At 48.8% G+C, this 24,912-nt stretch overlaps 1 protein-coding gene across 2 annotated transcripts in view; it reads right to left on the bottom strand.

Moving 5' to 3' along the window:
* DGKI (diacylglycerol kinase iota) overlaps positions 1 to 24,912 on the bottom strand; it is a 403,697-nt gene that overhangs the window by 13,222 nt on the left and 365,563 nt on the right. For both annotated transcript variants that reach the window (XM_045855648.1, XM_045855646.1), the window contains 4 exons: positions 16,218 to 16,255; positions 12,626 to 12,746; positions 2,664 to 2,700; positions 857 to 956 (listed from right to left, as the gene is read on the bottom strand). In XM_045855648.1, the coding sequence (XP_045711604.1) occupies positions 857 to 956; positions 2,664 to 2,700; positions 12,626 to 12,746; positions 16,218 to 16,255 (296 nt within the window). The remainder of the gene's footprint in view (positions 1 to 856; positions 957 to 2,663; positions 2,701 to 12,625; positions 12,747 to 16,217; positions 16,256 to 24,912) is intronic.

Raw genomic sequence — 24,912 nt, 5'->3', positions numbered from 1 at the left:
GGGAGAGGACTGCACATAAATAGATGCTCATCACTAAATGAGGCTAGTGGGGCTTCAGCCTTTACTAGGCTTCTAAGTCACTGGTCTATGTCTCTTGGCTACACTCACTGGCCCCAAACTTAGATTACTCACTACCTGCTGAATGAAGTCCTCATCTCTCTCTCTCTCTCTCTCTCTCTCTCTCTCTATTTCCCTCTCTCTCCCTGTCCCCACCCTCTCCAGTTAAGTGGCTTGTGTTTTCTGAGAGTCTCCCCAGGGTGCTGGAAAATTCCCCGAGCTGGCCAGGCTCCCCGGGGGTGGGTCTGTGGTAACTCTGCTCTCTGCCACGGGCTGCAGTCCGAGGCCGATACTAGAAAGCTGTAACTCCTCCTTTGCTCTGGCTTTCCACCCTTCCCTCGGGCGTGCGCTGTAAACCAGAACCACTCATGGCGCAGCCTGACCTCGCATCCTGGAAGTGGTTGGAAGCCCCTTTGACACCCTTATATGGAGCCACGCAAACCACAGATTTCAAGCTACCCTGGATGAAGCAGATGAAGGAGAAACCCCAAAGGGTCTTTTCGAAGGCCAGACCAATGTCTTTTGAACGTGATCCCGACCCCTCTCCTGGGGCTTTGAACCTCACTTCCCCACTATTCGGCTTATAAAGCCCCATAGGCAAGCACACACCCTCCCTTTGTGATTATACATTTAAACTGCAGTTTCTCTAAATGAAGCACTTTATTTTTTCCTCCTTTTTCTAGGGCCCCGACACTCCCAGGAGCACAGAAAGGACGCCTTGGCTGCGGGCACAAGCAAAGGCGACGGGGCCTGCAATCTGGCCCCGAGGGTGGATGTTTGCACTCGCTCATCGAGTTACCTTGGAGTCCGTCTTTCTCAGAGATGCTCCCGCGTCCACCAGGAGCTGGCACACGGCCCGGTTCCGCTGGCAGGCGGCCTTGTGCAGCGCGGTCTCACCCCTAAATCAAAGATGACATGGAAACCACCCATAAAGGGGGCTGGCGGGGGGGCGAGGGAGGGTGGAGGGTGCAGGGAGGGGTGGGGGGACACCCTACTCCTGCTGCTGATGCTCTGTGCTCCTCGACCTTGGCCGCAGGCAGGGCCCATGTGGGGGGAAGTCAGGAAGGGGTGGCTAGGAATGCCTTGAGCTTGTCATCAAGAAACCACAATATCTGACTCCAGCCTCTCATTTAAACAGTGTTGGTTAATTAGGCTGGGTGATTTTGTTTTCAACTACTAATGTTTGGTTTAGGTAAGACTCCATGGCACCATCAGCTAGACTGGTGTGTGTGGATGTGTCTGGGCACTGTGAAGCCACTGTCTCCATGGATACATTTGGGCGGAGTGTGGGGGACCGCAGACGGAGCACACGAGAAGCAGCGATGGAGCAGCGGTGGGGAACCACAGCCCTCAGACCCATCGTACAGTGCTTCACAGACCACCACCTGGTCCTCGGAGGAATTACTCCCGGGAACTCAGCTTCAAAGGCCCAGGCCAACCCTTGTGCTGGCCTACCTCCTGGGTTCCACGCCCGGGCAGGTGGAAGGGGAGGGGCAGCCACAGGGGCTCGGGAGGCATGGTGAGACACGGGCAGAGCTCAGGAATCAGACCAGACTGTCCCCAGTGGGCAGCAGGCCCCAGGCCAGCCCCTCAGTGTGGAAGTGGGCGAGGGGAAGCGGTTCTTTCTGCCCCTGCAATAGGCACTGAAAAGGAGGATCTTCCCATTCAGAATGCAACACTGAAAAGACACTTAAAGCCAAAGTGTTTTGTTGAAAATCAAACATAGACCTTAGAGAAGGCCAACTGGGGTAAGTGACAACCTTGCCAGTGGGCTGTACGGTGTGGGGACAAGCTCCGCATAGCAATGGGCAGTTTCTTCCACGTCTGGTAACTCATGGCACCCCCTCCCCGCTGTCCCTCATTCTTCTCATGGCTCCCTCCCCTCCACCGCACCTCCTTCCATTGCCCACCCCGGCCCACTCCACCCCGCCCGTGCTTTATCCCTTTTTGAATTTCTTTGGCATTCTCTGGTGGTTCTCTCTGGTTTTTGGAGTTAGATGTTTAGCCTTTATAGGTTCTTCTTTGGGGAGCAGCAGCGGTTTTGTTGCACTGGGTAGGGGGTGGGGAAAGTTGAGAGCAAACATCAGCTTGGGGATGACCCCAGAGAGGGTGACTTTTTCACCAGCATTCCTCATCTGAACCTCAGAACAGGGGCATGATGGGAGTTACCATGGTCTCAGTTCTCCGGGGGTTGTTACAGACATGGTTCCATTCTAGACTCAGCAAAGACGTTTCACTACATGCAAAGATGGCTCAGAGCACCAGGGCTTAATTTTCTCACAAACCTCAGTTAAGAAAGAGTAAAAAAGAGGGGGGAGTAAATATATTTGTTTAGACTTCTCCGCAGTCCAAGATGCACCGGTGCGTAAGTCTCTAAATGGTGAATGGCAATGACTATGCACGCAACCATTACGGCATTTGCCATCGATTCTTCTTGGGTAATTTTTGATTTGGAAGATTAGCCCTGCACAGTTATAAATACAGTTGAAAGTGGACTCTTTATCACTGACATGGAAATTATCTATTGTATGCCCTAGACACTGCATTTCTCTCCTGGATGTGTTCTGAAGAACAGTCTAGACTATGTAATGAAGAGCGACACTCACGTTTCGCTGTCGGCCATATCCAATAACTCGGAGGGCCCTAAACAAGAGGAAAGCAAGATGCCCGTCAAAAAGAAGTTCGAAAACTAACCATTAACAAATAACTCTATACTCACAGGACTAAAATGCCTGGGAAATGCCTGGGAATGCCATAAGAGAGAGCATTTATAATGAGACCTCCTCCTCCCTCCCTCCCTCTGAAAAGAAAGAATCCCGCTACCTCCTCTCCACCGGCCTCCCAATTGCCACCAGCCACTGTGTGCAGAAAAGGAGCTGCAAAAGCCTTCAAGAAGCTCAGTTAAGTTGAAGAAATAACATCAATTGCAATAGGACAGGTGAGAAATAATGAGGTGGCCACGTGGGGAGAAGAGGGACAATCAAACGGGCTCTAAGGACTGTTCCCCATTCTCCATGGGCAGGGAGTTTGGGATGGAGTCTCATGCAATACAGCGATAAAGCTGCCAGAGACAATAGATACCACACAGTCCAATATCCTTATTTTAGAAATGGGGTAAAATTCTGGGGGGTTTTCCCCACAAAATTCCCCTTTCAAGATGTGGAGGAAATATTATACATAAACATCAAATGATAGGTGCTTCATTGGGAATTGAAATGTTCTGTGAGTTTGCACATTCACAGTGTCTTAAATGTTCGCTAATTTGCCCATTCTGTCTGCACACACTGCTTGGAATGCCCCCCTCCCCCCTTTCTGCACCACAGCCGGCCTCCCTCCCCTCCCCGGCCCTCCCTGAGTCCCCTCCCCTATGAAGCCTGCAGCCATCAGCTGAGACCACTTCCTCCACGAAGCCCACTATGAACCCACTCCACATGCTGTACTCAATGGCCTGCCTCTCTCTGCCTACTAGCCCTGTGCCCAGTAATTGGGAAATCAGTATTACGTATTCAAATCGAGACCATCCCAAACAAGAGGGGATACATAATCACTTTATCAATCATGACATTTAAACCATATTAAAATCACCTGCTGATTTCTCTGTTCACAATTAGATTCTTGTAAACCCCTTAAGGTGGCGGCCTATGACTTGCCCACCTCCGTGTCCTTCCTTGGGGCCTGGCATGGAGCCTGGTGCCAAGTGGATGCCAACATGTTTGGTTCAATGAATGAGTCCAATGTACGTGGGAGGGCCAATCATGGTTCTGGGTAATTGAGTCCTTAGAAAGACGATACTGTTGATTTGCTTTCTATGTTGTTGGATATCATTACCATCAAAAAGTTACGTACATGACTACTTAGTACATCATCAGAAGAAAGAGAAGAGGAGGTTAGGACCTTCCAACCACAAAAGTCATTGGTCAAGGACATGACACGTGTTATGGGAACTTCACAATCCTCCCGGTCACCCGAGAGCTAAATCGGCACGTTTGCCTCCCCTCTTTCACATCCACTGGTGGTCCAGGCCAGCCAAACCTTCCCCAGCAACGCCTACCCTACTTGTCTCTCCTGCTTGTCCTGTTTCACAAACAGGCCTCCGAATAGGTCTCTGCCTGGAACGCAATCAGCATGAAGAAACTGTTACTAAGGAGAACAAAAAGGTCTCATGTCATTTAGATTTCCAGGGTCCCAGTTCACCATGTTGATTGCTTACCTCCAAGTATTTAAACTTTGAGATTCACAGGCTTCCCTTGGAAGTACCTTCCCTCAGTTTCTCCCCAAGGTCACTTTTTTTTTTCACGTAAGCCAAGGCGGCAACTTCTCCGTCACCCACATATTTCTCAGGCTGTCCTGGCTCTAAGGGCTTGCTCCCTCCACTGTCCCTATCGAGGACAGGCGTGTCGTTGAGTCTCACACCTACACCGTATACCTTCTCTAAGGTCTACTCTCTGACAAGGTCCTCTGAAAAGGCCACCTTTGACAGAGGAAATTTGTCCCTTCCCTGAACTCCGTAAAACTTACTTGGTTCTACCCTTCCCATCTCTTTGATGCTTGGTTGTATGTCTTGTCCCCTTACTTATTCTAAATCACTTGAACATAAGAATACTTTCATTTTTTCACATCCCTTGAGAAGCTACCCTACATTCAACAAAGATTTAACTCATTCATTTCTGCTCTGCAGTCCCGTGATTTTAAGGAAACATGAATAATGATCCCCCCCCACTCCCCCCCACCCACAGAAGTACAAAGCTGTATAGTGCAGTGTTTAGGAATAAGGGGTCTAGAGCTGAACATCCTCCATTTAAAATTCCAGCTCTACTTGCCACTTACTAGGTATTGGGCAAGTTCATCTTACCTCTCAGACCCATGTTCATTTCACAGATAAAGTAAGACTGCTAACATTTACCTCACAGGAGCACAGTGAGGTTTTATAAGTTAATACAGGTCATGTGCGTAAAACAGCCAGCACGCTACCCACTGGGCCTGACGTTTAGATGTTTGAAGTGTCCTATTCTCTGACATAACCCAGCAGGCCGCCCCAGTCACGGGGCTGGAGCATCAGCGAAGGAAGGAGGCATCAGAGGGCCGCTTCCCTGCCACTTCCAGAGGAAGCCACTGGTGGACTTGAATTACACGTCCTGAGGACCAAGTGCTCCAAGTCCAGTCAACTGGCCACAGGACATTTTCCACGAGGTCAGGAGAATTTTCCACGAGGTCTGGACCTTACAGTGTCCAGTGGTCCTTTTAAAGAACTCGTACCTTTGGCAAACCTTTCAACCCACTTACGTTGAAAGGACTTGCATGAACGCAAGCAGCCCAGCCCCGACATTACTGCTAGTTGCACAGATACGTAGGCTCGGTCCATTTCCTCCCTCACCCCGCACTCAGAGCTGGGCCCGCGGACTCCAGGGTCCAAGCCTCCGTGCAGGGGAGGGGACACTGAGCGGGTTCGTCTGTGCTAAAATGGCAACTGTTTGACACTCTGCAACTGGGGACAAGGAAGAGAAAGGACCTTGTTCCCCACATTCTGAGGAGAACCACCCTGCATGCAGCCACCCCAGCGTGATTGCGGGGCTGGGTACCCCACTGGTGCCTAAGGCTGGCCTGGAGCTGCTGGGCCCTTGCCCTTTCCTGCTCCATCCTCTGCAGCTGACAGAGGTGCGAGAAAGGCTGAGGCTCAAACCAGACGCGTTTGCTCCTAATGACCATCTCAGCAAACTCCAGCTGGGGGTTTGGGGAATGGCTCTGGAATGATGGACCTCATCAACCCAAACCATCCTCACCCTCCCGTGGACACATCACAGTGGCATCACAGACATTGTGAACACTGGTGGGCGAACAGCCGATGAATTGGGAAGGGGGGTGCTGCTGGCTGATTACAGACAGGAGAGGTGAGCCAGTCTGAATAGTGGAGGTACGATTTCAAATGATTTTTATAACCTGCAGTAAAACAACGGTGTTTGCATAGTGCAAGGGGTGGGGATGCACGGAGGAAGCAAGAGGAGGAGTGAGTGCGGGGCACACGCAGTCTGAGACAAGGCTGTGCTTTGCCTCCCTACCTGTACCTCCAACGGCCTGTTGGGGGCTACTGTAATAGTCCATTGTGCTGTTTAGCGGTACCCTGTGCAGCTTAGCAGTTTTGGCGTAAGATTTGAAGGGGGGAGGGGTCAGAGAAACAAACATAATTAAAAAAAAGACCACAAAAATGAGAGCATCTGTGATTTTTGGAAAGTCCATCTGAGTCTCACGAAAAAGGGAGTGAACAGGAGAAAGCAAGAAAAGAAAGACAACTGAGTTCCTTCAATATATATCAATGGGGAACATTTGGGTTGGGGGCTTATTTTGTCCTTTATATAGAAATGTGTTTTTGATTGTGAATGCCGTGTCATCTCCCCTAAGGAGTTTGGAGGAGCACCGTTAAATCGTCAGCAGAGAAATCACAACTGTTCCCTGAATGTCAAAGGAAGTCCCTGGCCGGGCCTCCCCCCCTCGCCCCCGGCGTGTGCTACAAGGCCTGCACTGGGTCCCACAGCTGGCCGGCACCAGAAACAGCGCCCGGCCCCTGCTGAAGGGACACAGGTGCACGTTTCTCGATGGAAATTTCCAGAGGGAGGAGCCCGCTGCCCCTCTACAGCTCTGCGCCGGTTGTCCCTGGAACCCTGCACGGGCCACTCATGCTGAACTATCCCACATCGTGGTCGTTTATCCCTGTTTCGCTGCGCTTTGCTGGGCTTTAGGAACGTGGAGGGCAAAGACCGCATCTTATAGTACGTGTGAGGTTTGGCAACCGGGCTCACTTCACTGCGCTTCAGTTTCTACCACCTGTCAAACGGAGATAAGAGAACTTCCTGTGGAAGGCTGTTGTAAGAATGAATGTGTCCATGCACTCACTCGAAGTATTTAGAATAATAAAGATTAGCAGTCATTGTTCCTACAACATTGTTTCTTTCAAGAGTGGGTAGGACAGAACTAATTTTTTAAGTGGTTCAGTGAATGAAAGACGTTTCAAAATCAATGTGGATCCCAGCCAACACTGCGTGTCTTCTCGGAGAAAGATCCATAAATGGAACAGGGATTCAAAAGACTATGCTATATGGGAAGTGGTCGGAAAGATAAGGGAAAAAATGCATCAAAGGGACAGACACATCAGTGTGTCGGGGGACAGCCCGGGACTCCCAAGGGAAGTAAAACTTCGCGGACCTCCCAACCCACGAGAGTGACCTGCGCAGTGGGCAGCAGAGCCTTCCAGGCTGCAGGGCCACTGCCCGGCATTCCCTCCACAGGCTCGCCTGTCGCACATCCCAGTTCTCGCGAATGCGACTTTATCAACGTTGCACTTGAATTATATATGATGTGTCTTTTGTCACATGCATCTTTTAATTTGTTTCCCACACCAAAGCATCCAAATCCCCTTTGCTGTTTTTTCCACCCCCCCATGGCCTCTCTCTGTCCGGCCCTCATTTCCCATTAGTCTCCCTGACGCTGCCAGCAGACCATTCCAAATCCTCCCGGGGCCCAGGACAAAGGCGGTGCAGATTTGGGGGAGAGCTGGCACTGGGAACTCTAACGGCACCGTCATCCTGTCCCAGCAGGATGGTGGTCGTTTGTTTCTTTCGGGGGGACCAGAGGCAGAAAAGGGGGGAGGGGGGTAAAAGTAAGGAAAGAAAGACTGAAGACAGAAACAGAGGGAAGACAAAATAAGCCATTGAAATCCAAAAAGAAATGCATGAGTGAGATTTCTATCAGGAAACCCGGTAGGGGGCAACGGGGTAGGAGTGGGGAGGGGAGAAAAACACAAAAGAGCAAACGTGTGTGGGGTGGTAAAAGACAAACAACACAAAAGTCCTTTGCAGGGCCAAATCGGGGAGGAAGGAGTGGGTAAAAAACGAGGGCTGAAAGGAGCTGAAAGGCAAGACCCGCCGGGGGTGTGGGGGGGGGGATCTCAGCAGGAGTCCCTGGGCGCCCTCCTGGCTCGCTCCACCCTGAGCCTGCGGAATTGCAGCTCCCTCCCTCCTCCCTCTCCTTTCACTCCTCCCAATGCCCAGGTTCCCGCGTTTTGTCAAGGAGAGCAGCGCGTTGTGAAGCTGACACAAGAAGTCCCAAAGATGCAGGAGGGGAAAAAAATCCCAGCCCCGCCATGCCCCCCACCCCCGCCCCGTGTGGCTTTTCAGAACGCAGCACACAACTGCCCCAAAGCCCCCCAGCCCGGTCTAGAAAGGGCCCTTAGGAGAGAACGGTGCTGCTGAGTGTGGAGGCTGGGCGCAGGCTCTCTGGGGATGCCTGTTCAGGGGGTGTCCTCCCGAGGGGGGGCCCTGCTCACCATAAATACCCAACAAGGAGGGCCAAACAAAGGGGAGAGAAAGGAGACAGAGGTGAACAGGCCACATCCAATCACCATCATGCACCTCGAAAAGAAAGGTCCCCCCCTGCCACCCACCCCCCCCCCGCCCCCCCGATTTCTTAGAAGCCTTGTCATCAAAAGCATCTTCACAGTCGGGTCTCTGAACGGTTTTCAGGGTTTGTAAATCATGGGAAGTCACGGGAAGGCCCTGAACCAATTTTTTTTAAAAATCATCTAAAACTTCAAGAAATATTCAGCGTTTGAGACTAGGAGGAGTGTCCCTCTTGATCTTTGGCACAGTATAACATTTTTCTTTTCTTTTTTATTTACATGAATTCACACTGCACAGGCCCATCCGCTGCAAACCTGGTACTGATTCACAGACACAATGCCGTTGTCTGAAATGTGTCCTCCGATTCCAGTCCCGGGGGGACCCCTTGGCAAAGGCTATTTTCCTCATCAGACCAGGGGACTCTGAGTCCCCACCATCATTTCATCGGGAGAGGCCAGTGCCCCGAGCAGCGCTCAGGCTCGGAAGACGATTACAGGGCAGAGAAAGGGCCAGGTTTTCCATGTGCGTATCCCTGGCTCTGAGACGGTGGCATGTCAAGGGGTTTCTGTCATGTAAAAATGACGGGAAGTTCTGCAAAGGTGATTTTCATCCCCAGAGGCACAGGTTAATATAAATAGTACCAGCAACTGAAAACATTAAAACAAACAATAATAAAAACAGATGAGCTGAAGCGCTTTAAGGAACCTGGTGAGTTAGGCGGATTATGTCAGAAGATTTTACATCGATATTTCTGAATGAACAGAAATGGGACTGACAGTGACAGTAAGCCTGAAGTACACAATGCCTATCTGACTGATAAATGGTAATTTCAACAAAAGCGAACTGCGATGTAGTTTCCATTATTTGACTGTAGTGCTAAAAGTTGAAAAATTGCCACCCGTGACAAGGGCGGGGGCCCTTGGACTGTGAGTGTAATATTTTGTTTTCAAGCAGGAGTGGACTTCACTTCCCTATCTCCACAGCCTTCCTCTCAGTGAGGTGGGAGTGGGGGGAGGGACAGGACGTCTCCTGTGGGAACCGCTTGCCTGTGAGTGAAGTTGGGGTGACTGCAAGAATCTGAAGTTTTCTCCCATTAGCGTAAATAGTTATTAGCCTAAATATGAAACCAAGGAGTGTATACAGTCTAACAAAAAGAACTGGAAAAACAAGCACCCTCCTCCAAGGAATTAATAAGTCCCTCGGTGTCCTTCGGTTTTGACAGAGAGAGCTGTGGCCCGTGGCTCAGCCTTTGCAGAAGACACTGGAGACGGAGGAGAACTCTGCTGAGTGCTGGAGTGCCTGGCTTCGGTCAAAGCTCTAAGACCAATGTGCCCGTTGGATTTCTTGCCAGGCGAAGCACGTGGGTACCGGCCTACAGCTGGGGTTGGGAACGCCAAGCCCTGGCGAGCCTGGACTACCGTGGAGGAAGCAGCAGCGGGGGACGTGACACGCTAGGGTATTAGAGAAACATCGGCTCAGGCCTCAGCACCCACGCCGCTACGCTGGGAAGACTTGGCTGAGGAGAGGGGCTTTGTTCCCCATTTCAGTCTATGTCTCAGATGCTGCATGGGACGTCTGCTAAAAAGGGAGAAACCTGCGAAGAACTTGCAAAGTCAAAGAACTGTTGTTGCCAAGCAGCCTTAGGACCCCAAACCAAGGGAAATGCGAAAGCAGAGCACCAGGCGGTTTCAGGCAGATCAGCAATTCAGGGTATGGGGAGGGCGGGGCCATCACTTCCAGCTGAAGACGATGGAGGGTAAGGGAATATGGGAGGTAAAATTCGGCCCCAAATTATTGGCAGTGCCTTTTATAAAGCAGTGGGGTCTGTTCCCCATCCCTTGAGTCGGGACCAGTTCTGTGACTTGGTTTAGTAAATGGAACGCCACAGAGATGATGCAGAACTTTCAGAATATCTGGGAGCTATCTTTCTTGCCTGCGGGAACCCTAGGGTCACCGTGCTGTGAAGCAGCCTGGGATGGAACACCAGGCACAGAGAAAGGCTCGGGTGACCCGGTCATTCCGGCCACCCCAGCTGGAAGCCCCAGACATGTACCAGCATCCCTCTTCGGTACAGACTCGGTCAAAACTACAGCTCACTGCAGCCCCGTGCCGGAGACCAAGGGAGGCGCCGACAGGGAACTGATACAGACGGGAACCCCGAAGTGGGGGGAAGTGCTAGTTCTTTAAGAGAGGCGAAGAGAGAGAGGGAGGGTTCCTAAACTATGTTATCACTCAGGTGGATATTAGTGCCTTACCTAACCTCAGAGAGGGCAGGTGGGCATTAAATAACCTAAAGATGCAAACCAGCACTCAATCTCACTGGAGAGAGGGAAGACCAGAAGAAAGGATTGAAAATGAGCAAGAAGACAGCAACTAGGAGTAGCTTTAACCTGAGCTAAAGGTAAATAAAGTGACAGCATATGTCTAAAGCTCACCCGAACTTCATGCAGTAGAAACCCTGAGATCATTTCCATCGAGGTAAGATAACCCTAGGAGCTTTCTTTGTGATTTTATGCCTTGTCTACGGGCCTGGGTTCTCACATTTAGTTCTGCTTCTCACACTTACAATTTTAAAAAGATTTTTTGTGTGGAGGAGGCAAGAAGAAATGACGCCACCATTGCTTTTGCAAGTCTTGCCCGAAGAGGAATGTTTTCATCGCAGGGGATACAACGGTCAGGGGAGTGGGAGGTGGAATGATGCACGGCCTGGACCCGGCGCCAAGGATACAGTTTGCCTGTGTAGGCTGTCCCCCACAGACAGGCTGGGGATCGCCCGCCCCCAAGCCTGCAAAAGGGGAAGAAATCCTCTCCTGACCATCGACCCTCTTGAACACCCTTTGCTTTGCCGAAACCACTCTTCTCACCCCAATTCAAGCCAAGGGCTCAGGAAAACTCTTCATGGTGAGACGTATTAGGAGGCAAGCCTAATGAGACTGAGCGTCTAACACCCACCTTACAAGGCCTTCACCGAGAGTCAGTGACGTGCGTGGTATAAGTGTCTAGCAGAGAACATGTGCTTTTGATAATGGTAACTACATTCTCTTTGCGGCTTTGCAATAGGACTGAAAACATCTATCCAACTGTTTTAAATGTAATTATGCCCATGATGACATTTTTTTTCTTTAGCCTGCAATTGCTTGAAAACAGGGACTGCATTTTATTTGTGTGTGTGTGTGCTGGTTTATAACAGGTAGTTCCCATTAGGCTCTCCACAAATAGTTGTGGAACGACTCATTGAATGAATGAATGAAATACAGCATTTGCCAAATTGAATACAAAGAAGAGCAGGGAGGAATGGGAATGTCTACTGATAATGCTTTCTGTTTACAGCCTGAATTTGAATGTGGAAAAGGCTGGCCTTCACAGGCTCACTGCTGGGCCCACGGGAAATCTCCCAGGACCTTTGTTCGAGCTACAGGCTACTCCGCTCCTCCTCCGAAAACCGAGATGCCAGGCGGATTTTGTCCCCATTATTGCTAGTCTTCACCCTAGAAACACTACAAACATGGGAAACGATAAGGGATGGTCAAGACGTGATCTTCCTCACATGTGTTTATGCCTCTGAAGGGCTACGAGAAAAAGATGCTAAAAATTACCGGTGGCTCCCAGCAAATGATGAAACCTCGGTTAGAAAGCTGGGGAGGAGGCCTCCCCGGAGGTGAGCACGGGGTGCTGCAGAGGACGCGAGACTATGAGATGTTTGCAAGAAGAACAAAGTGTGTCTTGAGTTGAAAAGACGAAGGAAATTCAAACAGCAAAATATAAAACTAACCAAAAAAAAACTAGAAAACTAGGAAGACAGAAAAAACAGTCTCATCAATCCTGAGAATGATCCGCTACGGATGCGGATTCGGAACATGTCCCCACCAGCTAACTTCCCAAAGCATGAAAGCTCTTCCCAAAATAATAAAGCACATTACGCCAGGACGCATTGGGTTTTGTCTTTACAAAAAAAGTAATCAGCCCCCAAATAATCTGCAAAGATCTTGATATGAAAATTACTTGATTGATGGGCTGAGGGCAGCTGTGTGGGTGAGTGGTCTACAGTCCCGCGGGGAGAGCCGGCTAAGAGTTGGAGAGCGCTTCCACCGCTCCCAAGGTCTCCTGGGTGAAAGTCAACCTAGCCAATTCAATCTACTTCACGGAGGAGTGATCCTCGGTTCACCGCGCCTACTCACCGTGGTCAAGGATATATTTCACAATCTCCCCGTTGCCCGTTTTAGCTGCATGGTGAAGGAGTGAACAGTGGTCTGGTCCCTGAATTAGCAGGCTGCCTCCATTTTTATAGCTTTCTATTAGCTGCAAAAGAGACACACGAAAAGAAACTCAGGCAGAGTCCGGAACAAGGACAACAGCTCATCGATGATGAAATAAGAGCAATGTAGCAAACCGCCAATGTTTCCAGTCTCAGAAGACACAGAGGAAGGGCAGAGAGATGAAGTAACCTCCCTCGATTGTGTTATAACTCAGATAGATGGCCCGTGTCTCACTGGCTCCTGAGAGCGTGTGTAGGTGTTGAACAGGCTAAAGGAAATTGAAATATACTGAATTACTTCTTTCTTTTTCTCTTTTTTAAATCTTCTTCTTTCCTGGGCACTGGTCCCTGTTCCAAGGGAGTGGAGGGTAGAGGGGAGAATGAAAGCTTTCCCATGTGGGCTCTGCTTTTTCTTGAACGAAGAATAATTAAAGCTATAGTCAGGATTAGTCCAGTGTCCGGTAGGTAACTCCCTTCCCTTTCTTTAGTTTTCCTTCAATCTGTGACGAACCCAGATGCCGAATGAGCAAGTTCTTTCTTCTCATGTGAGATCCCTGAACACGTGCCACACTACTTACACACGCACACACACACACACACGTGCAGCTCCCTCTTTACCCAGGTCTGCAGCCCAGCCTGCATGCATTCTGTGTGATGAAAAATAAAGGGACCCAGGGAACACAGCAGTAGAGACCTAAAATACCTAAAATATGAGACCAGACTAGAAACAAACAAACAAACAAAACAGAATTTGCAGCCTGAGAGTAAGGTAGCTAAATGAGAACATGGTCTAAGTTTATGAAATATTAAACATGATAGAAAGTGTAAATGGGCCCCTACTCTTTTAATGGTGGTTTATCGGAACAAGAAGAACCTTCTGGAGCTTCTAAAAGGGAGTTTTAGGACAAATAAGAATCCAATGACCCAGCAGGTAAATAAGCAAAAGGAATGTGTCTACCACCCAGAAGTTAGATGGCACAACATTTAAAAAAATCAAGCACAACATTTAAAAAAATCTCATAAGGTCAAGGGAGTAACATCATCGTTCATGCCCCCACTCGAATACAGCCACAGCACCGCCATGTGTCAGATGCCGGGGACACCAAGATGGAGACAACCCGGCCACTGGCCTCCTAGGCGTCACAGTCCATGGGGAACGCGGACGTGGAAGGAATTACACCAGAAGGGAGCGGACCGTGATGGGGCTGTCACAGGGCACCAGCAAAGCATGAAGTAGGGGCCAGAAAGGAGTCATGGATGGAAAGCAGGGGGCGGAAAGGAGTCATGGACGACTTCCTAGGGAATAGATCAAAAATGAGTAGTTGAATAGGAGTAAGGACCCTATGGGGCCTTCCATCCCTAAACTGGGGCAGGAGGAAGAAGTGCCAACAGTTTTCCCCCAACACCTAAAAGAATCCTGTTTGGTTTCACTGCATTGTCTTACGGTGACAGTCTTTTTTTTTTTAAGGGATTCAGGCTCAGCAGAGCAGCACAGACCCAATCCACCCGCCGCCTTGATTCTGCCTTTCTGTGGTGTTTTTAGACACTGAACATCAAGTGAGTCCACGGGTATCTTACGCAGCCCAGCTGTACGGGGGCTACTCAAAGCAGGTTTCACGCAGGCACGGCTCCGGGGTCCTCTGCTCTCCGCTGCTCGGCGCATGCTCCCTCTCTCTCTCTCTCTCTCTCTCTCTCTCTCTCTCTCTCTGTCTCTCTCACACACACAACCGTTTAGTGTGCTTTCTACATGGAATAGAAACATGAACGAAAATGGAAAAGCAAGAAAAGGAGAAGAAATACGAGGAAAGGAAAAGAGTCAAAAAACCCTAAGCCCCCTATATTTCATCTCTCTGTAAATAAGGCTTCCTTGCTTTATTTCTAGCCATTTAGGAAATACTGCAAGAGAGACTGAAATAAAACAAATGGCTGAGTGCAGTGATTTCCCATACTTCAAATAATCTCCATTAAGTACAGAAATTGTGGGGATATACCCAAGGACCTGGAAAATTCATTGCCTAGACTAAAGGCACATACCAAATGAAAGGAGGAGGTTTCAAATGTACAGTTTGCAAAATGTGCCAGCTTAGAAGCTCTGCAAGGGCAGGGATCGAATCTTACTCAAGCCTTTATCTCTCAGAATGTAATAGCAGCCACGAGGGAGCAGAGGCGGGAACTGGTTTAATCCACGGCTGGGGAGTGGCATGGGGCTCCCAGGTGTGCTGCTTAGACAGCAGTCTCTCTCGTGGGTGGCAGTTCCCAGGAACACGACGGTCCGCCCAGCGCCGGCACAGGCACCGTGTGCAGGATCGTGCGTCCACAGGTGGCTGTGGATCGAGATGCTTGCAACTGTCTCCGCAAATGTTTTCTGCGAGCGGCCTGTTAAAAACGCAGCACAGGGGTGCCTCGGAAGATGGTGCGTTCCAAGGTAGTGCGTCTCAGCTTTCTCTTAAGGCTTCTGTTTTCTGGGTCTCCGGGGGCACCATCTTTCCCAAGCTGCTGAGGAAGGCACAGCCTCTGCCCCTATCACAGGGCCGATCAACGCCAGTGTGGCCTTTACCGGGGCAGATGGGCAGGCACGAGTCCCAAGGCCTGAAGAGGGCATGGGACCAAGTACGGCTTTTAGCACGGTCATAGACTATATTATACTTTATACCAAATACTCACATCTCCACTATGTTTAGTTCTTAAGAAACAGACTAATGGTATGTCAATCAAAGAGCTAACGTTTTAGCCCCTTCTATATAACCAGAACAGTCTTAAGAGCTTTACATGTATTCACTCAATCCTCACAAAGTGAAGAGAGAGGCAATATGATCACTACATTTTATCAATGAAGAAACTGAGGCGTGGAGAGAATGAAACAGTTATACGCAGCCATACACGCAGGGAACGGGAGAGCCCAGTCGGAACCCAGGCAGTCCGGCTTCGGAGTCCGAGTCCGCTCTGAAGGCAGTGGCGGCTGCATCCTTCCCTCCGAACAGAAATCCACCAGAAAACATCAGCACACGCTGAAATGGTCAAGCTGGATCAGGCAGAGAGAGCATCGTCTTTGGGTTCACTGTGATCCTCAAAACACAAAACTGTAATAATGATGGAAGGCATAGTCTTGGCCTGAAGAACGTATTTCTGGTTGTTGTCCAGGTGGTTCTTACAGATGCATTCATGTCGAGACCTGTCTGAAAAGAAGCCTTGAAACTTCCAATATCAACTTCTAATGAACAGGGATCCTGGGCCCAGTGAGCACGGCATCCTGGGGACGTGCGGTCCGTGTTAACCAGCCGAGGCAGGCTGTGTAGTCCTCTTACAGAAACCTTTTGCTGTTAGGAAGCATGGAGATGCTGTGAGGACTCCCCTCACCCTCTCTGCTCAACCCTCAAGAGAGCATCTGTCCTCTTTCCACTCAGCCAGCACAGGCAGGGGCTTGACACATGACATATGGGATGGTGAAAGTTTGACGCGAGATGATGTGAAGTTCTTAAAGGATCGCCAACAATTTTGGCAGGAAGATATCTTACCTTCATAAGGTCCCCAGCTATTACTGCCTGCAAAATTGCTGTGAAAGACAAAAGAGAGATGTCTCATTAGTAGAAGTCCCTCTCGTGGAAATGTTACAAGGGGCTGGATTCATGTTTTGCAGAAATATCTACATTTGAGGCAGGAGGCAGGGGAGGAGAAGCACGCCGAAGGCAGGATCTTGTGACAGACTCAGGCCCTCTCTTCAGCCCCTCCCGACCTGGGCACTCTCCCCCTGCGTGGTTCTAGAGCCCACCGGAGCCCCCGCTGGCCCTGGTACAGCAAAGAGAACTTGGAATTTGGAGTCACACAGGCTGGGCTCAAATCTTGAATCATTTAACCCCTGTGAGCCTCAGTTTCCACGTCTGAAAAATACCAAGTCTGAATCTTTTAGGATTGCTGAAAGGGTTATTTAAATCTTATACGTGTTCCTAACTCATCCACTGATGCAGAGTGGGTGCCCGGACATGACTGGTTTTGTTCCCCTCTTTCCAGTCCCCTCTGCTTGGTCCACTTGGGGTTCCAAAAATCACCAGTAATTTTGTCAGAGGGCTACTTGGAAATGGAGGCAGAAGGATGAAGAAAGAATAGAAAAGCAAAAAGGAGAACAGAAGGGAGGGAACAGTGTTTCCTTTCTGTAACAAGCTATAAGCAACATACTCTTTTCCGTCTCGCTAAGGTGACTGCACGATGCTCTGTAGGTTGTCAATGGGCAAGAGTCAGCTGTCAAACTGACTGAAGAGAGAGCAAAGAGAGGAAGGAGAGAGATACGAACAATGGGAAGGGAGTTAATAACATATTATACCAAAAGAATCTAAGAAAACGTGTGTCATTCTTCGGTTATGGATGGGGACACTGGGGCTCAGAGTAAGGCGACTCTCTTGGGGCCCAGAGCTGGTGGTGGCCCAGTCAGCGCCGTCATGCAGGTCCCTGTGCCCAGTCCAGGTCTCTGGCCAGTGCCCCAGGTGAGCTCACCATGCAGAGCTCTACTGGAGGTGTGCAGAAAACTAGAGAAAATTGCCTTTTCAGGTTAAGAAGCTTACAGTGTTGTGGAAGGGCACTGGATCGGGGTCCGAATTCTAATCTCTGTGATTTACTAGACACATAAATGGAAGAAGTCAGTCAATCGTCTGGAACCGGCTTTCTTATTTGTAAAATAAGGTGAACAGCTGTCCGGCTCATCTCTCCGTAGTAAGGATAAACAAAATGCTTTAGAAATAGATATGTCTTCAATGATATTACCAGAATGGGTAGCTTTTGGGATTTTTGTGACTGTGCATGAAGAAGACACGCGAACACTTCAGAAGGAGCTAGCGAGAGGGTAAGGTCGGCGTGTGAAGCTGAGCAGACACAGCTCCGTTAATACAGCGCCCACCTGGTGAAGGTGAAGGTGAGGGAGCCGATGGGATGGGACGGGGCCTAACTGCCAGCGGTAAAGCCTGTCTCAGAGGGAACAGTGGGAGAGACAGGAGAAGGTATTAGCCATTGCCGGTCTGGGAGAACAAATCCGATTGGACCTCTAAGCTACAGGATGCTCCCCTCGCTGAAGCAGGATGCCCAGATTAGGACAGAAATAGGGTGAGGGCAATCGACCGAGGGGGCAGTTAATAATGAGCTGAAGCTCCGACACACCAGTTCAAAACAGCGTAGAGTCTATGTTTTCAAGATCATACTAAACCCTTTCCCACAAATGAAAAGATAAAAAGAGAAAAATAGAGAAATAAAGAATCCAGGAGAGAGAAAAGAAAAAACAAGTTCATTGACTTAAAGCACTTATGCAAGAAGATTTGGTGCATACAAGTAATAAATCAAGACAGTGAAGGAATTCCCCAGGACCGAGGCTATTTAAGGAGGCCTAAAAGTGAAAGGCAGGAAGAGGAAGAAGAAAAACAAAAAGCAGCCGCCAGGGTAAAATTCATCGGCTAACTCTAGAGTTCAAACAGGTTTCTTGGAGGAGGTACGGTCTAAGCCAGCTCTTCCATGGTAAGTAGAAGTAATTAGCAAAGGAGGTTTGGAAAATTCCTGCAAGATAAAGGTAGAATGTGAACAAGGACATGGGAGTTAAACGTCCTGGAGTCTGAGGGAATGCACAAAGAGCTGTGTAGCATCACATGTGAAGGGACCGTGGTCTCGGCCAATGTGGCACAGAGACACAGAGGCCAAGCCAGCGAGCGGCACTGATGTCAAGAGAAGGCACTCGGATTTTATCCTGCAGGGCAGGAGAAGCTATGGAAGAGTTAAAAGCACTTAATTGTTCTGAAGCATGCCACTAGGATTCTGCTCCTCCCCCCCACCCCCAGAAACAGGGTCATGACCTGCCCCAGCTCACGTGCTCCCAACTGCCTGTGTTATAGCCCCATCAGTTTCCTTCAGTTTCCACCCCAGGCCGTTCACAAGCACTGTGATTTATGTTTGTTCATTTCCAACAGCCTCCCAGCCTAGAGTCCACACGAACAGGTAGAAGATCATATAACAGAATCATAACCACAAATAATTTCCAATTGCACTGGAGATAGAAAGCATGAATATTTATTTTTAAGGCAAGCAATATACCCAAGGGTAGCTATTATGCAAACATTAGTAGGCACAAGGCCTACTTCTCTCCCCTGATTAATGTTCTTCCCCATGAGCACTGTTGTTTAAGATTTCCTCTGCATAAAGAGAGCTTGAATCCATTAGTCTTCAACTCCAGATAATAACTTTCTGAAAGATCAAGCTTGAAAACAAATAATGAGTTGTTATGATTACAGTATTATCCTGCATTATTTCTTGAGCTCTGAGCTTGCCTTCTTGCCTTTTCCCAAAGTCCTCTACACTGAAGAAACAATGCCCCCAAATGCAAAGAAGCAAAAGAAGTCAAATTGTTAATGGCACAAAAGGTTAACTGAGGAGATGAATAAATTCGTAGACAACGAAATCACACAGACGTATGTACAGTTAGATGGAAAAGTGAGGGGGTAGAGATCTGAGAGCTTTGTCATTTTTAGAGGTGAGAAGTTGAATCGTTAGTTCACGTGGAATGGCTTGTTTTCCCCTCAGGGCCGTGCCTTCCACTACCCGGCCCTCCAGTAAACATCGCAGGACAGAGAACAGGAACTGAGAAGGAATCACTGTCTTCTTCTCGGCCTCTGTTCCTGAGGCCTGGATTCCGGAGAGTGGGGACGGCCTCAGACACCCGTGCATGGGAGAGCAACGTGGCTCCCTCCCACCCGACATCAGTGCAGGGACAGAACGGTCCAAGGGGCCACTGGCCTGCCGTCTGCTTCTGCCATGCCAAGCCCTGTTGAGGATGCGGGAATACAACTACAAAATGAACTCTGTCCTCTCAGGAAGCTGACATTTGGGCAAGAAGTCCAAACGAGAAAGGGGCGTATTGCAACTGAATCTAGAACTGGACTGCCTGAGTTTACATCTTGTGAGCGCCACTAACTAGCTGGAACCTTGGGCAGTTACCAAGCTTCAGTTCTCTTGTTAGGAGAATGAACGCAAAATCGGTTCTTTGGAGCCTCTCTGCCTTGCAAATGAGCTCAAGGAACACTCTGACCATTGGTCTTCTGTGTGGACCACCAGGGAATGCTGGTGTTCAGAACTGTCGCACAGAGAAAGAAGCATTCTGCATCTGTGAGATGAGGTTAGACCGAGGCCAAGTTCAGCTCTAGAATTTGGCATACGACTGCCTCCATAGGGAGAGTTTCAGGTTGTGATTCTTGCTTGGCAGATGAAAACATTTAAGAACAAAAAGTATACAGAACTTGGCAAAGCCACATATATGTTTGTAAGTCTCAATAAATCAGTGGAAATAACTACATAATTATATATAAAATAGAGTTGCAGCTCTGAGTCTTTACGTCTAGTGAAAAACTTTCGTGTTCGTAACCACTTTTTAATCTTTAAATTATTTTGTTGCCAAATTGCTTATTTGTCTTCTGCTAATGACAGCAATCATCTAAATCTCTTTTTTCAAGTGTGGAAGGAAAAATTAGAAGTAAAAACAAAAACCTCTGAACAAAGAGAGGCTTGTGGAGGCCTAGAGGGAAAAATAAGTTGACTCGGGGAATCATAAATATATATCTGACTTTGCCAAGTTCTGCATACTTTTGACTCCTAAATATTTTCATCTGCCAAGCAAGAATCACAGCCTAAAACGCCCCCTTCAGAAGTAATCATATTCCACATTTCGGAGGCGTACTTGGCCTTGGCCTGTCTCTGTTCATGAATGAGGAACCTGGGTCTGGAGTGGTGACTTGACTTTTCCAAGGTCACACAGTTAGAATCCAGCTGAGAGACCGGGGGACTTTGGTTTCTTTACGTCTTGTTTCTTTTCATTTATTGTTCCTAACCTCTAGGTCAGAGTCCTCTCCGTTATGCAATTTCTCCTTGGCTTACCTTGGAGCAGGGTGGGCAAAAGCTAAAACAACTGACCCCCAACTGAAAGTGTCATGAACACATCGCACACATAAAATGAACTCAAGCCAAATGACGGCTTTAAGAGGCAACTCTTTTATGCCAAAGCAGACACTGAGTAGTGAGCCCATCCAGGGCAGATGTTACGGTCACAGTTTTCTGGGCACGCTCGTCACTGGAATCTGCATACTCTTCTTCCTTTATCCAAAGTGACCTGTAGCGCAGGCACCAGAGAGCGCGCACTGCCAGCTTCCCAAGCACCCACTTCTCTGACATACCTCCGTCTGCACAGCTTTTCCCTAGCAGCCGCGTTCCGTCCGATTTTCCACTTTGCGAGCAGCCAACCACGGCGCGCGAGCAGCAGACTGGGAAGGCTCGGTGCCCCCAAATGGAATTCAGTACGACCGGCAAGCACAGCAAAGGTAATCTAACACACGTGCTGTGATCATGCTAATGGGGCATACATGAGAAGCAGCTCACGTAAATGACTGGAATTAATATTATTTTACAGAGTCCCACCAAACAAGTCCAAGATGAGGTGAGAGAAAGGAGGAATTAAGTATTTCTGAAGACCTCTGAATTTTCATTAGGCCTAGAGGAGGTTTGGACAGTCGAAAATAAGGTATGTGCCAAGTTATTTGTCAATAAAAAATAGTTTAAAATACCGAGTTTTTAATAACATAGTAGAAATGTTTCAAGATTATACTCATAACGGCATATAAATGTGTATCAGTTCTCTATTACTGCACAGCAGACCATCAAAATATAAAGGTTTCAAACGCCAACAGTTTTGGTCAAAAATCTGCCGTGTGGGCTGGGTTTGGCAGGAACGGTTCGCCCCTGTCCCACCCGGCGTAGCTCAGGCAGCGTCCCTGAGCTGAGAGGCCCACTGTCAAGGTGATCACACGTGTGCCCGGTCACGGTGTGCCAGCTGCAGGTGGGGCTCTGGCCCCTCCCGCGTGGGTTTCCAGGGCTGCTCGGGCTTCCTCCTGACACGGCGGCTGGGGTTCGACAGCAGCCTTCCCGAGGGGAGCTGCTTGCCTCGGAAATCACATAGCACCACTTCTGCCGTCGTCACAAGTTTGCCCGTACTCAAGGACAGAGGGCATGGACCCCTACCTCCACAGGCAGAGTGTCAAATGTATGTGGAAGCAGACCGTGTGGGAATGTGATAATTCTGTGGCTGTTTCGGGAAAACGCAACCTGTCCCTGCACACCTGCGCACTGCCACGTGCTCTGAGTCAGAGGATGGGTGTTGCCTTCCGGCGAGTGCTGGGGAATGGCCGTGAACAACAGCCTTTGTCACCTGTGTCACTGTGGGAGTGTGCTTGCATAAAGTGTTGTCTGTGTATGTCCTGAGTATCTCAACAAAAATATTTTTCAAAAGACTGAGAACTGCTTATCGAAAGGACCAGCCTTTTGGAGCAGAAAGAAGAAAGGCAAGGAGAAGGCTAGGCAGACAACGACTGTTTGTAGAACTGAACTGGGAATTCTGTCTAAGGGGGCTCAGTCTGGAATCTGTCTTTTGCAATTAGAGGTGAGAGAAGGGACTGCCTGGCTGGAGAAGGAATGAGAGGAGGCGACAATCCCTCTGGTCCTATAACCCTCACGCTCTGCCTGCCAGCTTCCCCTCTGTGGCCGAAACATGGGGCCTCCACTCCATCGTTCACACGGGTGCCAGTTCTTAGCGTCTTATCATCCTATCGCCATGGGGCGGCACCTAAAGGCCCTTCGACGCTGCAGTGGTCTGAGATTCAAACCCCACCGAGGCCAAACCTCTCTTCAAGTGTGTAACCAGAGGTGGGAGAGGAGACACGCATCGGTTCTGCTTCTCTCTAAACACAGAGGTAATCCTCCAGTTCAGTTAGTCCCTGCTGATGGGATGCACGGAGCCAGCCGCGATCCTTTTGAAGTTACTGCTAGCGTGGAAGAGGTTTCCTGTTTGGAGCAAAAACAAACAGCCCCCCGCCCAGTGTTCGCTCCTGGCAGAAGAACTGCACCTTGCTGCCAGCGGACCGGGGGGACACGCTCCCCCCAGAAACAGCCTGTTCCACTTCCCGTGTTCACCTCTGGAATCGGCTCTAAACCGCAGGGACCAGATGTCTCCCCCAAACATCCCCTTTGTTTATCCGTTGTTGAGAAATGGTTCTCTGGTTGTTTCATTTCACGTGTCTAAGTCCCATCTTTGCAATTAAACCACAAGCATGAGGGCCGTGGCTTTATTTTATTTTAGTTTCTCTTTGCTTTAGCCAGACTCCATCCTTCACTGAAAACTCGACAGGACAGGAAACACATGAAGTACTTCATGAATACTTGGTTGATACTTGTAGCCTCGTGACACAACTCGCTGTCATTCCAATCCTCTTTGGACCCTTGATCAAAGAAGATGTTCCAGGAAATGGAAGGAAATTGACTTCATTGGCCCCTGCTGAACCTGGCAGCCAATTATGGAGTTGGAAATATTTTAAAATCTCGTTGGAATCTAATGGTGCTTACTAGATGCACAGAAACACTGCTGCAAGCACCTCCACAGATCAGAACTGTTTATACTGTGCTCTAATCAGAGCCCTATACTGAGCGATAATGCGTATTATCTCCTAGGACATCAGCAGCAAGCTTCGGATCAGTGTTAAAACAGATGTCATGGGTTAATTCATATTCTCTGGGCATTAGGTTAGGGAAGACAAGTTCGCAGGCTAAGGGGCCAACGGGGTTCACACTCTTCCAAGGTCACCGTGTGTTACTTTCATCTAGTTGTGGAAAGTATGTGCCAAAATGTGATAAAGGGGGGCCAGAGAGTCTGGTGAAAATACCTTCTTAAGAATATATACAACTCAAAATTAATGTTTTCTCTAGTGATGGTACATTATCATCTTTGGATGCAGTGAGTCAACTGTTTATTTGGTGATATAGTACCACTTTCAAAAGTGATATTCAACTAGTCCCTTGAAACTCAAAATATATAAATCCACTTTTAGCATCCATATGATAGGATCTCATCAACTATTTTTGTTTAATAAATGGGAAGCTTTCACCCACAGGGAAGACATTTTGTATTTGTCAAAAGTTTTAATCTGACTATACCTTACTAAATTCCCGAAGCCAAAACAATTAGTGCACACATAACACTCTCCTCGTTAACATCTGGATAAAGTAATACCTATTAAAACACTTAGTATATTGTAAACTGCTTCAGCAACGTAAGATATTTAAAAAAACATCCAAAGCCCTGGCTGGCTGGCGTAGCTCAGTGGATTGAGCTCGGGCTGCAAACCAAAGTGTCGCAGGTTCGATTCCCAGCCAGGGTACATGCCTGGGTTGCAGGACATGGCCCCCAGCAACCGCACATTGATGTTTCTCTCTCTCTCTATCTCCCTCCCTTCCCTCTCTAAAAATAAAAAAAATAAAATCTTAAAAAAAAATCCAGTATTCTCCACAGGTTCTTCATCCCCTGATTGTAAAGACAATTTCATTGAGATGACGCACTTGGCTTACTTTTGCTGTCCCAGCTTTTGGATGAGAAAGCTGTAACCCGGAGAGGGTAAGAGAAGTGGAAGAAGTAATCAATGAGGCCCCTGAGAGCCTCCTAGAAGAGCAGAAGGCACCAAATCATGGCCTTAGGGCCTCACGACTTTCCTAGAGGACCTTGGAGACAGCGTCGGGGCCTCGGGCCGCATCCCCTCCCTCAAGGTCAGGCGGCATCCCTCCTGTGATAGGCCTCCTGGCCCTCACAGACGTATTTTAGCCGCGTCCTTCAGGACCTCTAGAAACAACTCGGGTTGAAAATTGTGTTCTTGCATCACTCAGTGGTAGCTACGAGCAGAACTGACATGGCCTGAAAGTGATGGATGGTGACTGGTTTCAAGCAAACATCAAGGCCGCACGGGAAATGAATGGGGTTTAAGGCCAGGATCCAAGTTCAAATGAATGTGTTCTAGAGCTCAGAGAGATGACCGCTCTATGGGCCGTCCGGTCATGAGGTGCACACAAAGCGCCTTATCATCGCCCAGCGGCACACTGCCCGCTCTGCAGCAGGAAAGCCTTTTTCCCCAAGAAGGAGGGTAGGCACGGCCAAAACGAAATGGAACACAAGGAAAGCCATGGAGGAGTTAATACAGCAAAGGTCACTTTCAGGCACATCGACCAGCAGGATGCATATACAGCAAAAGTGTGCAATTCCTAAAATAAAGACAAAACTTCTGGAGCCTGCTCTCCCTTATGCGTGCACACGGAGTCAGGATAATTTGCATTTGCAATTAAGTAATAAGAGAATACTGATGTTGAATCTTCCCC

Source organism: Phyllostomus hastatus, unplaced genomic scaffold (assembly GCF_019186645.2).
Source record: "Phyllostomus hastatus isolate PE091 unplaced genomic scaffold, TTU_PhHast_1.1 phas_scaffold_114, whole genome shotgun sequence".
In the NCBI taxonomy this organism is placed as follows: domain Eukaryota; kingdom Metazoa; phylum Chordata; class Mammalia; order Chiroptera; family Phyllostomidae; genus Phyllostomus; species Phyllostomus hastatus.
This window is presented reverse-complemented; position numbering and strand designations above follow the sequence as displayed.